Here is a 15,756-nt window from a genome sequence, read left to right as displayed (position 1 = left end):
GCTCAAGTGCTTCGGTGTTGCGGCTTTTGTTGTGTTCGTTCATTTTTGCTTAGCAGTTATACCAATGAGAGTACCAGTTTTGAGCCCGTTAGCTACGCTCCTTGCGCTGCCTCTAACTTGGTTAGACGCACTGCCTCAGCGAACTCAGCAATGGGTTTAGCAGTCCACATGGTGGGTCCGTTCTTCTCGTGGAGAGAACTTTCGTAGTAGGCCAAGTGTCCACCCGACTTTGTAGTGCACAGAATCACGTTCGGACTGGACTCCACCAGAGCGCGTGACGGTAGAGCAGTACGAACACTGATAGGATCGTCCTCGGCGTTGATACAGAGTAGCGGCACCTTGACAGCACGAAGCTTCTTATCGGACGATGCGTCTTCGTAGAAGTGGTCAGCATTCTTGTAGTTAAACAAGACACTCGTCAGGGTGTCGTCAAATTCACGCACAGTACGTGAAGCTCGAACTGCCTCCAGGTCGAGACCTGGGTACCCCTCAAACTTCTCCGCAGCATTACTCTGTGTAGAAATAATAATGTAAGTGTCACGTGTAATACCCGTAGTTTTAATAGCAGTCACGGTACCTTTTCGAAGAACAGTGTCTTCATACTGCGGTTGAGAGCCTGGTCGTACATGAGTCGGTTGAAATACGTACCGGACAAACTCTCGGACACTTTGATCAAGTTAAAGGGGTTTCCAACTGAGACAGCTCCGGTCAACGGAGTTTGATCGCCCTCTTCGCCCAGATACTTGACCAGCACGTTTGATCCCATGGAGAATCCTACACCCACGAATGCTTCCTGTCCAAAATCATATTTATTGTCCAATTCTTGTAGCACGAAGCGCAGGTCTTCCGTGTAGGCAGTGCAGTAGAGCTGTGCCGTCTTGACAGGAGTGTTGGCACACCCACGAGCGTTCAGAACCACACACTGCCAGCCGATTTCATGCAGCTTGGCAACTGTGAAGCGAATATAATTCGCTGGGCTGCCTCCTGTCAGTCCCGGCAGCAACAACACGGTACGTCGCGTAGGATCCACGTGGCTTGCTTTACCTCTAGGCGAGTATACAGGTAGCAGCGCCCAGTCTAATGACACGACACCGCCGTCAGGCATGTCCAACAGTTGACGCTTGTAGTCGATCTTCGGTCCACTTTTATCCTGTGCGAACTTGATCGTCTGCAGATGTCCATTGAACAGACTCAGTGGCGGGTAGTACTTGGTTTGAGCCGCACAACAGGATGTTAGACAGCCAATAGTTCACAGCTGATAGTTATCAACGTACTCATCGTAGCGCAGTGTGACAACAATTTGTTGTTGGCTGGCGTCTTGCGGTAGATCAGTCGAGGTGTCTCGCCCGCACGAGCCAAGTGCCAGCGCACTAGCATTGCCGTCAACGAAGGCCCAAGTAGTTTCTTGGCCACATACAGCAACACCAATGCGAATGCCAAGCGGAGACGACGTTGATGGTTCCGAGCCAAAGCGCGCACGAAGACGTTCCCCATAGCTTTAATCACTTCCAATGAGTTTCACGAATGACGTGGTAACTCGGATGGGCACTCGAATACGACTGGCGCAATCAGCGGTCTTCGATAAACCTGTACAGCACCGACATGTTCTCCGTTGCCGCTTCTCTAGAATTGTAGAACCTTCCTAGTAGGAATCCTACCTTCTAGATGTTGTATGTGATGGCGGTGTGCTCATTGCCATTCTTGGATTCATTCTGAGAGGATGAAAGGCTGCACTCTATCAACTTTGACGCTCTTGGAGCTGTTCCTGTTGTGTGCTTCGAGTTGCGATGCAGCGTTGAGTGCAGGCGACAGCTTCAGTTTGACGTGACGCAGTGATGCTACTCGCTGGACTCGAGCTACGGTGGCAAGGCATCGTACGCCGGGTGGCTGGCACTCAAGGAGTCGACTCGCATCGCCTTTTACACCGAGAGCAAATGTCAAAGGCGAGCATGACACCGTTGACACATCGCCACGAGGTTCACTCGAGTTCGCTGACAATGGCTTCGACAAGAGAGTCTACTCGCTCGTGTTGTGGGAGACCAGGAGATACCCTACACGTGGCTTCCTCGACATTTGCCACGGATACGAGAACGCACAACTGAAATCTACCAACATCCACGGACGTGTGCTGAGAACAATTATTGAGAATTTATCAAAATCGTATTTTTAGTGTTTCCGACTCAAGCGACGGTCTAATCTATTTGGGCACGGCCTAAAATTTAGGTTGCACGGACTAAATTTAGGCCGTGCCCAAATAGATTACTTCCCTCGTACTGTAAACCTGTGCAAAATTACCAAAAATTACTGCTCTGAGGTATTAACTAAGACAGAGAAAAGACACTTAAACTACCATAAATGATCGAGCATCATTTATGGCAGACCACACACACACAATTGTGTAGTCCACATCAGCAATCAAGTTGAAGTTCGTTTTAAAGAGCAGATCTTATCCTAATCAGTATCTTATCGACCTAAATCCCCCATGCCCGAGTCTCCCCGCAAGAAGCAGAAGGTGTTGGGTCCTCTGACGGCCCATAACCTGATCAACGGCGAGTTTGTGCCTCCTTCGGGCGATAAATACGTCAACGTCATCAGCCCGTCGACTGGCCAGGTGATCGGCAAATGCGCGCTTTCCAAAGACGAAGACGTGAAGTTGGCGGTGGCTAAGGGCCAAGAAGCCTTTAAAGAATGGCGTCAACTGACTGTCAAGGCCCGTGCAGCCATCATGCTCAAGTTTCACGCACTCATGATGCAGCACCAAGGTAATAGGCCGCAATTCGAGGTTTGTATGAGGGATTTATTATAACGAAGAATTTCTGGCTTAACAGATGAACTGGCGGACATTGTGGTGAAGGAGAACGGTAAGAACCGCACCGAGGCGCTCGCCAGTGTCTTAAAAGGCAACGAGACGGTCGAGTACGCCTGCAGTCTCCCGCAATTAGTGCAGGGGCGCACATTGCAAGTCTCACGAGGCATCACGTGCCAAGAAGTGCGTGACCCGCTGGGTGTTGTGGCCTGTATTGTGCCATTCAACTTCCCCATTATGGTACCCATGTGGACGATCCCCATCGCGTTAACGATGGGGAATTGTGTTATCTTGAAGCCATCCGAGAAGGTAAAAAACAATTTATTGATACAGTTTTATGATACTAAATACTATTTTGCAAACAGGTTCCATTGACAATGTCGCGTGTTGCTGAGTTGTTGCTGGAAGCAGGAGTTCCCAAGGGTGTTTTCCAGGCACGTTTATTTAAAATTAAAACATTTTTTTAAATTATCTTAACTAGTTTTTTACTAGATCATCAACGGGACGGTGGATCCAGTCAACAGCTTATGTGACCACCCAGACGTGGCTGCTGTCACATTCGTTGGGTCCAGTCGTGTGGCTCAACTTGTAGCTCGTCGATGCCGAGCTTTGGACAAGCGTGTACTGGCTCTGGGTGGAGCGAAGAACCATCTCGTCGCTCTCCCGGACGCCGATGTCGAGGTGGCTTCTAAGGATATTGTGGCGTCCTATGCTGGCTGTGCTGGCCAGCGTTGCATGGCTGCATCCGTGCTCCTTCTAGTGGGAGATTGCTCGGCTTTACTCGACAAGATCGTCGAGAAATCGAGGGAATTGACTCGCGGCACTGAAGCTGGGCAGGTTGGCGCTCTGATTGACGACGGATCCAAGACTCGTGTGCTCAAATACATCAACGAAGCGGAAGCTGCGGGTGTGAAGGTGTTGGTGGACGGGCGATCGTGGTCTACAGAGGCCAAGGGCTTCTGGGTTGGTCCTACAGTATTGTTGCACTCGGATCCGAAGGATGCAGCCATGAAAGACGAGATCTTTGGCCCAGTCCTGTCGGTGTATCGCGTGGAGACGTTCGACGAGGCTCTGCAGATCGAGAACGGCAATGATTATGGCAATGCAGCGGCCATTTACACGTCCAATGGCGCCTATGCCGAGTATTTCCAGTCGCGTTTCAGTGCTGGGATGATTGGAGTCAACATTGGGATCCCAGTTCCACGTGAGCCTTTCAGCTTCGGTGGAATGTACGGAACCAAGAGCAAGTTCGGCGACATGGACATCACTGGGGACGGCTGCGTCGAGTTCTTCTCCACGAGACGTAAAATTACGTCCAAGTGGAGCACCGTCATCAACCCGGGCGACGCAGCCAACTTCAGTGGACAGCTCTGAGTGCAACTACAACGAGTGCGGAAAAAATCATTTTTTTTTTCGTGACAATGTGGCAGTTTCATTTTAGCTTTGTTGCAACAAGATACAACTGAAACTTCTAGCCACTTCACTTGCAAATGTCTGAGCTTTTAATTGTCTCACACTTCGATCTTGACAATTGCTGTCCCTCCAGGTTTTATCGGGTAGATATTAACAGCAACAGAAAAATATAACATCTGGCTCAGGCACTTCCGAGTTCGTGGCCGGGTTTGAACGAGCTAGGGAGGTCTGCAGGCTGCAGTGCAGCAGGTCTTCTTGAATGGAGATGTGCTGGTTTCTTTCGTGATGAATTATCACTTTTTGTTTTAATAAGCTTACAATAATTGCTCGGCTCATGTTGGATTCCTGGTTGGACAGGCTATCGACAGAAACCGTAAGCGATCTAGTCCAAAAGCACTTAAGCGCATCTCAGTTTATCTGAGCGGGGCCAATCGGAAGCTTCTAGAGCTGTCGCTCGCTTAGAGACTTTTTAGCCTTCGATCATTTCAGCATTTGTCGCGTTCGAATCATGACGCCCACGATTTCGTTAATTTTCGGCTTCCAGGAGCACGACGAGCTGCCTCACAAGAACCCTTCTATTCTGGCGGAATACCTTGATGATGATGACTGGGAAGAAAACGTGAAGCTACGGCGACGAAGCTCAAGCGTGGAGATCGCTTTGAGCTCTTGCTTTGCGTCGCTGTCGTCCAGTCTGAATGCTGTGACAGCTCACGTCAAGCACCTTTATTCGGGCGATTCACCTCGTCTTGGCCGTCAGCTGTGCAACTCCGTGATGGAGGTGCCGTCGGTGCAGCCACAACGTTTGCTGGCACGAGCGAATTCAATGCCAGTGGCATATCGGTCAAGCGAGTCGGACCTTGATCTTTTCGGCAACGAGAACGAGTATCCGGGGGAAAGCTGCTTGCTCAAGACTGAAGCTCCACCAGCATCGACGCCCTCTCGAGGTAAACTTTAGCCAAGACGATTGTGGGCATAGAGCTCTTGTCGGGGACAGAGGACTGTTTGTCGTGGTTGTAAGAACGATAATTTTGATGTGGAAAACAAAGTTGAAGTTACCCGGAGTGATGGTCCTGACTTTCAAGTCGAAGTTGCTCATCCTCTAAGTCTTTGGAGTCCAAACTGGACTAAATGTGCCACCTCATTGAATCTGAACGAGTGTGTGTGAGAACGCTCAGCAATCAACCGCTTCGTATCGCTGCAAGTGCAACGCCATGCTTGATTTCAGTACTTGCAAGTTGCAAGTAGTGGTCGATGCAGGTCCCAAGAAACGCAATCCATGGTTTCGAATCGAAGTTCGGCTACGAGCGCTGTGGCCAGACCAGACCCATGGACCATGGGGTAGTTTGCAGCTGAAGGGCCGAAAGGTGTCCGTTGCCAACCTGCACTTCCCGCCTTGACACCTCTGTACGTATTTTCGCCCGCGCGGAAACTCAAATTTTCATTATCATTCAGTTATCATAGTGTTATCAATTCATACAAGAATTATAACCAGAAACCTACCTCGGTCCACATGGTTTCTTCCAGGGTATCACGAATCACATCAGGACGTCACCGTTGATGCCATTCGGTGCAAAAACCGCACAGTCCATCACTTTTTTTCGGTGAAGTCCCATTTCGCCGAGCGTCTCACAAAAAATAGCTCTGTACCCAAAAAATATTCACTCCTTTCCGCATGTCACTCCAATAGCCTGGCATGACCGAGGCGGACCTCCTGGTGCACGTGCGCCAGCGGCTCGACGCGCTCACGTACGACGACCACTCGCAGTACCTACTGAGCTCTTTGCCCTTCGCGTCCACCTTGCAGCCTCCCGATGCCGTGCAGACTAATCGACGACGACCATCACTCTTCGGTTCATGGCTTCGATACGCGGGACTCACAGGTTTCTACGCGCGCTTGGTGCTGCTTTTGGGCACAGGCTGGCTCTTAGCCATGGTGGGCATCTTCACCTTCCTGTACGCACTTCCAGCGGCGCAAGAAGACATTGTACTAACCAGTACCGCACAAGTAATATTACTATTGGGAGTGTACTTCTTAGGCGGAGCTCTAGGCTCCGTAACCTTCGGAGTCTGCGCGGATCATTTCGGACGGAGACCAGTACTCCTAAGCGCGTTGACATTTTGGCTCATAGCCAACGCCTTGACGTCGGGAGCGTGGAATTATGGGTCTTTTGTGGCGTTGAGACTGTTGGCCGGTGTGGGAATTGGCGGCCAATTGGCAATTCTGGCAACATTGGCACTGGAGTACACGCCCACACGGACGCGAGGACGGATTACGGTATTATCCGTGTCAATGGCTGGGTTGGGGGTATTTGCTGGAGTCGGATATGGGCAACTGGCCAGTACTGAACAGGGTATTGGCTGGAGAATCACGTACGGCGTGCTGAGTGGCATCGCACTATTATTTCTCGCAGTTTTGTACCTGGCACTGGAGGAGTCACCCAAATATTTAGCCAGTGTGGGGCGATCCGAAGAAGCTTTGTGCATTGTGGAGAAGATTGAGAATGCACACGGAATCTCACGACAAGCAAGAGTGACGGTCCCTACGAGTCTTTATGAACCTCCGTCACAAAGACCACATATAAGTTATGAGAGGTACTTAGAGAGCTCCGACTCCGACTCGGACTGGGAGACGCAACTTCAACGACCACAGGACGAGGAGCAACAGAGCGAAAGACAAACACGCTCAAGATCGACGTGCAAGTACACGGGACCTGGCGCTGCCAAGGCACGCAGTCAGAGTCAGCGTGTGTCTGGAAGGAGGTTACAGAGTCAACAGGTCGAGGTGTGTACTCCCAGCTCTGGAGACCCGGGAACACCGTCGTATACGCTGGCTCGTCATGCAGATATCTCGTTTATAAGAGCACTATCCCGTCGTGTAGTGGTGCTCTTTTCGCGATCTATGGCTCGACGGACGACGCTCATCTGGTTCTTCTGGTTCGCCGAACTCACGTGTTTTAGCGCGGCAATTGTGACGACTTTGATGATGGCGGGGACGTTTATAAAAGTGAACGGGATCGGGACTGGATTCGGAGTGAGAGACCAACTTTTCTGGTCGGTAATGACCTTCCCGGGCCTCGTTTTCACCGCTACAATCATTGAGACTGCAGGACGACGCGTGACGTTAGCGGTGTTTGTTTTGTTTGGTGGGATTGTCATGTTGACGTCAGCGTGGCTTCTAGAGGAACATGGCGAGTGGTTCGGCTTGTCTTTAGCACTTGGAGCGATGGTGTTGGCTACGGGAGGGACGCTCGGGGCGTTGATTCCCTATACGGGGGAACAATTCCCTCTTTTAACGCGAGCGTTAGGTATCTCGTGTGCTTCAGCGTGGGGTCATCTGGGTATGTTCGCGGGAGTTTACCTCGTACTTAGACGAGTAATGGGCGATGAAGCTTGGACTTGGCACGACGAACGGTTGATGTTGGCTGGATGTGGAGCTGTAACGATTGTATTCCTTCCTATCATATTTTTCATGGGACCAGAGACGCGTGGACGAGACATCGATGCCTCGTGGTTCGAAGACAACACGGGGCTTCACACACGTGCAGGTGGCGTGCTCGCAGCTACTCCAGGGGGCCAATTAACCGGCAGCAATCGAGGTAAAGGCGACAAAGTATCCGAACAAGTGCCCGAGTCTCCATTTGGTAGCAGCTCAATGAATAAACGCGGGAAGATGAACCCAGAACGGTGCGATACGCTGCCTATCGATGCTCTGGACCACCTGGAAATGATCCACGAGTATCATCAACATCGCTTAAGTGTCGATCGACCGGAAGACCAGTCGATGCGTCGATCTGTGCTGGAAATGCTGGAGCCGGTGCTCTTGGACTGGCGTCGGTCTCTTTTAAGCTCTTTTTCCAGCTCAGCACGAGGTCCTAGCAGCAGTAGTAAGGCCAGTAAACAGGAGGACACTAAGACCGACATCCGTTCGAGCGAGACGGGACGCTACACCATCGACCTCGACATGTTCGACACGTTCACGTACATTTCCACGCCAGTACTGGGCGGCGACAACTCGGACCACGAACACCGCGAACCCAGCAATTTATCATCGGCCAGTAGTGGCGAGAGGAAGCAAAAAAGTTGATTTCGAATTGCAGAGGCAACTATATATATTGAGGAGTGCCATTTTTAAGTTACGATAATCTATTGTAAATTTTGGGTCATGTATTGGGTCACCCGGCGCTTTACAAGATTGCACGACGTTTCCAAAGATGAGAAAGTTTGCGTTGTTGCTGTCCCTCGTGGCACATGGAACCTGCTCTTGTTGCTGGCACAAAAATCTTCTATTCGACTGACTCCGTCACTGTATTGAGTGTTCGCAATGCAACTTTCATCGACAGTGTCAGTCAAGCGACGTACGAAGTGCTCTTCCTGATTGGGGACCCCACACAAGCTTTCGTGTCGACTACACCTCCAGTTCTCAACACGATGGGACTTGCCACTGCGCTGGGTAAACGTCTGGAAACTTTGGTCTCGGATACGGTAGCCAGGAATGCAACAGAGCTGCTATGGCAGGTTGTCTCTGCGTTTCAAAGCAACGCTGTAACCTGTCAAAGTCTCAATAATACGGAAGTTCTGGCACATTACAAGTCAGCTCCTGCAATTCGAACGACGGTACCTCCAACGACAGCGTTCTTAACCTTCAGTGTTCTATTCCGGAATGTCAAGGACCCCGCAAAGTTGCCACAAAGTGTGGTGTTTCAAGTGCGACGAGGAGTAGCCGAGTTTCTAGGTGGAGACTTCAACATGTCGCACGTATCTTCCAGTACGGCTGCGACGGACTCGACATTGCAGGTGAACCAGACTTTCTATCTACGTTTTCCTACTACTACAGACACGTCGATGCAGAGTCGTGAAGCGCTGGCAAATCGCTTATTGTATGGAGATCTCACACGTCTAGTAACGAGTGAGGTCGGTACTACGCGTCCTGCCACGTTCCTGGACTTTATTTTCGCTATAGACGAGCTATCTGACGCTCTAAAATCCCACGCTCTAGCAGGCTCTCAACTGTTCGCTTCGACGCTTATCCCGTACGTGTTTCGATACTTGAACGTCGATGTTTTCCCACGTGGGAACCCAGCTCTTCCAGATGCTGTAGCTGATACTGCGACCCTGTTGGCTGCAATCTCGGAAGACGCAATGAATGCGCAGCGTCGTAAGACACAGCGCTTCCAATACGACCCGGAAGGATATACTACTGCAATACCGACTGACGTGGCGTATCCTTCGACTGTCAACCTAAGTAAGGATCTCACTGGGGTCTTCACTACCACAGTATATTGGGCGAACACATTGAGTCAAGAATTCTGGCTGGAAAGTGCAGAGTCTATTGCTCCAGTGTCGTGGAATCTCTTCCCTTCCATTTCCTTTTTCACCGATGATACAGCAATTTCTGCAACTTTACCAGCTCCGATAGTGAAGGTAGGCAACACATCGACCCCACTCTGGACTCTACAGGCTGCAACTCCGGAAAAATTAGACATGGCGCTTAATTTTCGAAGTACGGACGATAACTCTACACTTGTGAAAGTTGAGGTAGCCGTCACCCTGCATTCGTCAGGAGATGCCGAGTCTACTGTCACAAGTATCGCTCGATCAGCCAACAGCTCGAGTAGCAGTCCATTGAACGTCGTGGTTCGTCATCAAAGCCGCTTGTTGCGCAACGGAGCCACAGACAAAGTGAACAAATTGTTGCTGCATCTCGAGTTTGGGATTGCAGAAGTCACGGAAAAATCTGCTGATGGCTGCGCACATTGCCGTGCGAACGAACCCGGGTGTGCACCTCTGAAAACTTGTTTGTTTTCAGCCATCCAGAATCCGATCGCTCAACTGGTTTTTAAGACCTCAACTGCCACTGAGACGGAGGACCTTTCCTCTCTGCCTTACTGCTACAGCAACAGCCCCAGTTGACGTGAACCATCTCATGTTATTTACCAGCGCAATTTGGTGTCAATTACGGCGATTGTGTCCACTGTCACTAAGCTCCAGTATCGTGGCTCCGTCGGGCATTAATCTTGTATGGGGAAGTGGCAAAGGGCAACAGCGTATACAGCCAGCTTCAGGCATCGCCAACTTCCCTGCAACAACTAATTCGCCGCTGAATATCTCGGTAGCGATCGGAAACCGCGTGGTCTGTTATATACCTGTGTGGAGTAACGCCACTGTTGCATCATTGGAGACGAAGATTGCGCGATCGTGTACATTTGCCAAATATTTGAGAACTGTCAAAGTCAATGTGACGTCGAACACTGCAGGGGCAACAATTATTGACATTTTCTACGACGTTTGTCAGTGATGCCACTCAACTGGTTACCGCAGCGTTCACTACTGTAACAACCCCAAGTTTACGTGTTCAATATGTATCCACTCGTCCAATTCCATTCGCGCCGACTACAGAGCCTACTCCAACTGACACCTGCGTTGAATGCAAGAGATTGGCACTGGACGTGTGTCTTCGAGATGCCAAATGTGCAGCCATGGCAGATTGTGTCATGCAACAAAGCAGTGGTACCACGATCACAGTTGCTACGGATGCTTCCACTTCGTCCGATTCCCTCGCAGATGCGATATTGAAAGGGACCAGATAGGAACCAGACTCTCATTCGAAGCAGGTGTAAACTCGTGCCTTCCCGCAGCGATCGCTAACGGCGTATCAAGCGTGGATGTCAATGGTGCGTCGTGGCGTAAACTGGTGAATGCCAGCGCTTGCTACAGCCGCACTGCTTGTCCACTCGCACTAGCTCGCGTCTTGTCTTCATCGTGGTCGTCTCTTGCGCATTTCACCGACCCGAAAACTGCAAAAACTTATTTACACCGGTTCGTCTCCAAGCCTTGCGGACTTAAAGATCCCGTTGTCACTTGTCCGTGATGGTGTTACCGTCACTTTGTCGATCTCCACTGATGCTGATTCCTTGGCAATTTCTCTTCGTGCACTCATTCAGTACGACGATATCCAAGTCTCAGCTGACAGCGCAGCGTCCACCTCATGGACGATCTCGTATGGACATTGGATTGGATCGTTGCCTCCTTTTATACCGACCGGGAACAAGGTGTGGACGCTCGTGGGGTATCCAACCATCGTGAGTGGTGTTGCTATACCAAACGAAAGTATCTTAGAGCTCGTGTCTCGCACTACTTCTGCAACTGCGTCAAGCACAACAACGAGCCAATAAGCAACGAAATAATACAAAAAAATAAACTTTGACGCGGGTATTATGTACACGTTATCTTGCATTACTGAAGTCGCTTAGGCAACAGCTTCGACCTTGTTTAGCCGCACAGCCTCCGCGAACTCGGCGATGGGGTTCACGGTCCACATGTTGGCTACGTTTTTACAGTCTTCCTTGTTTTGTTGCTTGAGGGAACTCTCGTAGAATGCCAAATGACCACCCGACTTGGTTGTGCACAGAATGATGTTAGGGTTGGCTTCCACTTCGTGGTCCTTGGGTAGAGCGGCGCTGATACTGATGGGGTCATCTTCCGCATTAATGCATAGCAACGGCACTCGCACTCCTCCCAGCTTCTTGACTGACCCCGCGTCGCTGTAGTAGTCGTCCACCGTGTCGTAGTGGAAAACATGCTTGGTAAGTGTGTCGTCAAAGTCTCGCACTGTGCGCGTCGCCTTGATCGCCTCTAAGTCCACGCCTGGGTAATTCTCAAATTGTTTCGCGGCATCGCACTATTCAACACAATTGTTAAAGAAAAAGTAGTAAGAAAAAATGACCAAAACAGTGCCATACCTGGACGAAGAAGAGCTCGCGAAGGTTGCTGTTGAGTGCTTTGTCATACGTCAAGCGGTTGAGCAGCGAACCACCGAAGTTGGCCGAGCAGATCGTCAAGTCGAAGGGATTTCCGACCGAGACGGCGCCTGTTAACGGCGTTTGGTCTCCATCTTCACCCAAATATTTGACCAGCACATTGGCTCCCATAGAAAATCCAGCTGCCACGAAAGCTTCTTGTGCGAAATGATATTTTTCACTCAGTTGTTGCAGCACGTAGCGGAGGTCACCAGTGTACGCGCTGCAAAAGAGTTGCGCTGTGGTCACTGGGGTGTTGGCACATCCTCTGGCGTTCAGCACCACACACTGCCAACCCAACTTATGCAACTTCGCAATTGTAGTGCGAATGTAGTTCTCTGGACTACCGCCAGTGAGTCCTGGCAACACGATCACTGTACGCCGCGTGGACTCCACGTCCGGCAGCCACGAAGATGAAGCGGATGCGTTGAGATCCGTCGCTGTATTGGGTACGTTTTGGTCATGCAAAAGCGCCCAATCCAAAGACGCGACACCACCGTCGGGTAGCTTCAGCAACTGACGCTTATAGTTGATTTCGGGTCCACGTTCATCGTAGGCGAAGCGCACAGTCTGAAGGTGTCCGTTAAATAGACGCCATGGCGGGTAATACTTGCTTTTCGCTGGAAATTGAGAATTTGCAACCGGAAAAAATGGGAAGGTTAGTTAAAATGGGTCCAATAAAGTGCAAATTTAGTCCACGCACTGATGGAAGGACAATGTGACAGCAGCTTCTTGTTGCCGTCCGTGGCTCGGTGCACTAATCGTGGTGTCTCGCCGGAGCGCCAACGCAGGAGAAACGAGAGGATAAAGCGTCCGAGAGCCTTGCGGCCCAGGTACACGATCAACAGCGCCAGGAAGAGTCGTGAGCGGCGTTGCAGGTGCGTGTTGATGTTCCCCATGTAAGTCGGCTTGTGTGCGATATGCTCCGACGGTCTCTGCTTCTGCTGACGTCACTGATTGACTGGCATTTGGCGCGACAACCTTCCACGTGATTACGTATTATTTTGTGTACTGTACCCACACAAGCTAATTATTGTGTACCCGAACACAAAGTTGTACCTTGGTGAGTGCGTGTCAATATGTCAGTCACCGTGATCTTGCCGTCGGCAAGTTATGTAAGTACTGTATCAGCTGGCTATGAAATGGAGAGCACGACACTGGCATCTTCTGGGCGGCGAGTGTGTGAGTGACTCACTGCATCATGCTTCGAAACGGCACGACTTGAACTTGTTGGATTGGCGCTGGCAAACACTGGCATGAAGCTAATTACGGGCAGTCTGGTTCCCGCGTTGTTTGAGCTCGGATGGTCAACTATAACGGCGATATCGGCAGCGAGACACAGACGGTTTGACAAGTGACGGCCCACTTGCAGTCCACAGTCCACATGGTTTTGCCGCTGGGCGCGTTACGTTGGAGACGAGTAAAGTTGCACCTTAGAATCGACTGGAACGGCGTGGACGACTACAGGAAGCCACGCTTCCTTAACACGGAAGCCAGGCTCGGAGACACCCCCGGAAGTTTGAAATCCAAGCAAAATTTGAATGTTTTGATGCGATCAACGAGCTGTACGACGCCTCGAAGGTCAAGCCCATCGTAAGGAAGTGCGAGCACTTCCTCCGGCTCGGCTCGCCATTGCCCCCGTGGCCAAGAATCGGCGTCCTTTCGGACCGCGGCGTAATGCGGGGGTGCTGCCAACCTTCCGACAAGTGGCGAGTGTTACTTCCCGGCCCCTGCCTACAGCTTCATCAGACCATTGCAGCTGGCATCAGAGCAGAGGACAGTATGGCAAACAGCATAGCATTTGACGTGTACAGTATAGTTCTGTAACCACTGTCGACGACGCAGGGTGGATATTCCGCCCCGCCTTGATTTCAGAACGACAACGAGTTGTTCTAATGACCATTTTCGTGTCGAGACGCGTATCTTTGCTATTCCTTCGATGAGTGCTACGGGCGTCGCGTCGCTGGCCATTGACTTGCCCCCACTATGCGGCGACGAAGACGCCTTTCAACTTCAGGCTGTCCAAAGACACTCCATGGAACTCGGTGTTGAAGTGCGAACTGAATGCCTGTGCGCGTCTGTGATTGGTCAAGACAAATACGCTTGTCGAGCTAAATTCGCCGATTGGACGGGCCTCGACGTGCACATCCCCTTTCATCGCCACCCGGTGAAGTCCAGACCAGTCGTCGAGTCGTCGCCTCGTTTCCCTCCGCGTGGTTGTGGGTCAGGCCCCACCGCCGTCCTCGGCAGCGCTTCACATTCCAAAGTCCCCACCGCCGTCTACACTTCCGCTCGAAGTTGATTGCACGTGCGTGCGTGTCTTACCTCAGTCACTTACGTCAACAGCAGCAATGGCAACACAGAGCAGCAAACAGAGCAGCAAATATGGGTACTCGCTCAATTTCGACTGGAAGCACCCGTGGCCACGTGCCCCTACGCCCAAGAACGAGGAGGCTCGTCTCGAGGAGCTGACACGGTACCGCATTCTAGACTCGGAGCCCGATGAAAAGTTCGACAAGCTCTGTCGCATCGCGTGCAAGGAGATGAAGTGCCCCATCGCGGCCGTGAGCTTCATTGACAAGCAGAAGCAGTGGTTTAAGGCCAACAGCGGCCTCACGCAGCGCCAGATTCCGCGCGACGTGGCGCTCTGTGCGCACACCATCATGCACGCCAAGCGCGCACTGGTGGTCGAGGACACATCACTGGACGAGCGATTCCAGCACAACCCCCTGGTTACGCGCGCGTCGGCCGTGCGCTTCTACGCTGGTGTACCAATTACTACGCCCAACGGCTTTTGCATCGGCTCGGTCTTTGTGTTTGACGTCAAGAGCCACCACAATGTGGACGCCAAGATTTTGCACAAAATTGCCGCCAAAGTACTCAAATACATGGACGAGCGACTGAAAAACATGGCAGCTGCCAATGGTGGCGCCCTACCGGAGCCCGCACCCACTTCCCGGTCCAATTCCGCACCGCCCAAGCGGAAAATAGTGTCCCCCCCAACCTCACAGGGCAGCACGGAACAGCCCGCGGGTGAGACAGCACTCAGGGAACAACTACCGCCGGCTCCGGTCAAACCCGAGCCTGTGGCGGAGCCTGCGCCTAGCTCCGAAGCCACAGCCGCTGAGAGTGGTGCGATCGTTCAAGCAGCACAGGCGGCAGCAGCTACAAGTACCGCCATTGAAGCCCAGGGTCAGGGACAGGGAGGACTGGGCAACATGGGCTCCATGCTTATGAACCTGCTGGCGCGCACAACAGAGACGCAGCAACAACTCGCAGCACAACAGGGTGTCATGTTCGAAACACTCGGCGAACACTCGAACCAGCTGGACTCGCTGGGCCAGTCCATGAGCAATCTGGAAAAGCGCTTCGAGCAGGTGCGACTCAAGAAGGAGCAGCAGCAGCGGAATGCGGCGAATGCAAGCCGCAGACCCAAGCGCGTGTAAACAACTTTTGACTCAAGAGAAAAGTGAAGGAAGCTACTCAATTAGTTCATGGCTTGGAGCTGAGCGAGGGAGGCAAAACATGCAACTCGCATGGACCGTAAAAGTATCTATACGCCTCCCCGTCCACTTTCCCAAGCCAAGAAAGCCATTAGTCAACGTGTTGCATTACGAATATATGTGCTGTGGCATTTTAGTACATTCAAATGTATGTTGCATGCACATTTTAGCTGAAATAGGCAAATTGAAGTTGCCTTCAACTTTGGGTTTGTTGCCAGTGGCAAATTGACTCCGTTCA

The 15,756-nt window shown here is 51.4% G+C and overlaps 7 protein-coding genes across 7 annotated transcripts; 5 read left to right on the top strand and 2 right to left on the bottom strand.

Annotated features, from left to right (window-relative positions):
* Window positions 1–92: 92 nt before the first annotated feature.
* PITG_15077 (serine protease family S33, putative) lies at window positions 93–1,494 on the bottom strand (the record flags this gene model as incomplete). The annotated part of the gene is made up of 3 exons (XM_002898203.1): window positions 93–512; window positions 578–1,190; window positions 1,271–1,494. The coding sequence occupies 3 exons, from the start codon at window positions 1,492–1,494 to the stop codon at window positions 93–95; spliced, it is 1,257 nt and encodes a 418-aa protein (XP_002898249.1).
* Window positions 1,495–2,482: 988 nt separating this feature from the next.
* Window positions 2,483–4,180, top strand: PITG_15076 (methylmalonate semialdehyde dehydrogenase [acylating], putative; the record flags this gene model as incomplete). Its single annotated transcript, XM_002898202.1, has 4 exons — window positions 2,483–2,762; window positions 2,829–3,115; window positions 3,172–3,231; window positions 3,299–4,180. The coding sequence occupies 4 exons, from the start codon at window positions 2,483–2,485 to the stop codon at window positions 4,178–4,180; spliced, it is 1,509 nt and encodes a 502-aa protein (XP_002898248.1).
* A 1,732-nt stretch (window positions 4,181–5,912) lies between these two features.
* PITG_15075 (Major Facilitator Superfamily (MFS)) lies at window positions 5,913–8,303 on the top strand (the record flags this gene model as incomplete). The annotated part of the gene is made up of 3 exons (XM_002898201.1): window positions 5,913–6,811; window positions 6,908–7,764; window positions 7,900–8,303. 3 exons carry the CDS (start codon window positions 5,913–5,915, stop codon window positions 8,301–8,303), a joined length of 2,160 nt encoding a protein of 719 aa, XP_002898247.1.
* Window positions 8,304–9,061: 758 nt separating this feature from the next.
* On the top strand, window positions 9,062–10,134 carry PITG_15074 (uncharacterized protein; the record flags this gene model as incomplete). Its single annotated transcript, XM_002898200.1, has 4 exons — window positions 9,062–9,634; window positions 9,755–9,774; window positions 9,826–10,051; window positions 10,114–10,134. The coding sequence occupies 4 exons, from the start codon at window positions 9,062–9,064 to the stop codon at window positions 10,132–10,134; spliced, it is 840 nt and encodes a 279-aa protein (XP_002898246.1).
* An 8-nt stretch (window positions 10,135–10,142) lies between these two features.
* PITG_15073 (uncharacterized protein) lies at window positions 10,143–11,391 on the top strand (the record flags this gene model as incomplete). Its single annotated transcript, XM_002898199.1, has 4 exons — window positions 10,143–10,510; window positions 10,563–10,740; window positions 10,803–10,981; window positions 11,049–11,391. The coding sequence occupies 4 exons, from the start codon at window positions 10,143–10,145 to the stop codon at window positions 11,389–11,391; spliced, it is 1,068 nt and encodes a 355-aa protein (XP_002898245.1).
* A 74-nt stretch (window positions 11,392–11,465) lies between these two features.
* On the bottom strand, window positions 11,466–12,914 carry PITG_15072 (serine protease family S33, putative; the record flags this gene model as incomplete). Its single annotated transcript, XM_002898198.1, has 3 exons — window positions 11,466–11,897; window positions 11,959–12,635; window positions 12,719–12,914. The coding sequence occupies 3 exons, from the start codon at window positions 12,912–12,914 to the stop codon at window positions 11,466–11,468; spliced, it is 1,305 nt and encodes a 434-aa protein (XP_002898244.1).
* A 1,369-nt stretch (window positions 12,915–14,283) lies between these two features.
* Window positions 14,284–15,665, top strand: PITG_15071 (uncharacterized protein; the record flags this gene model as incomplete). The annotated part of the gene is made up of 1 exon (XM_002898197.1): window positions 14,284–15,665. One exon carries the CDS (start codon window positions 14,367–14,369, stop codon window positions 15,459–15,461), a length of 1,095 nt encoding a protein of 364 aa, XP_002898243.1.
* Between the last annotated feature and the right edge of the window lie 91 nt (window positions 15,666–15,756).

This window comes from Phytophthora infestans, genomic scaffold (genome assembly GCF_000142945.1).
Source record: "Phytophthora infestans T30-4 supercont1.38 genomic scaffold, whole genome shotgun sequence".
NCBI classification, from domain to species: domain Eukaryota; phylum Oomycota; class Peronosporomycetes; order Peronosporales; family Peronosporaceae; genus Phytophthora; species Phytophthora infestans.
Note: the sequence above shows the minus strand (reverse complement) of the source record. Positions and strands in the feature narration are given on the sequence as shown.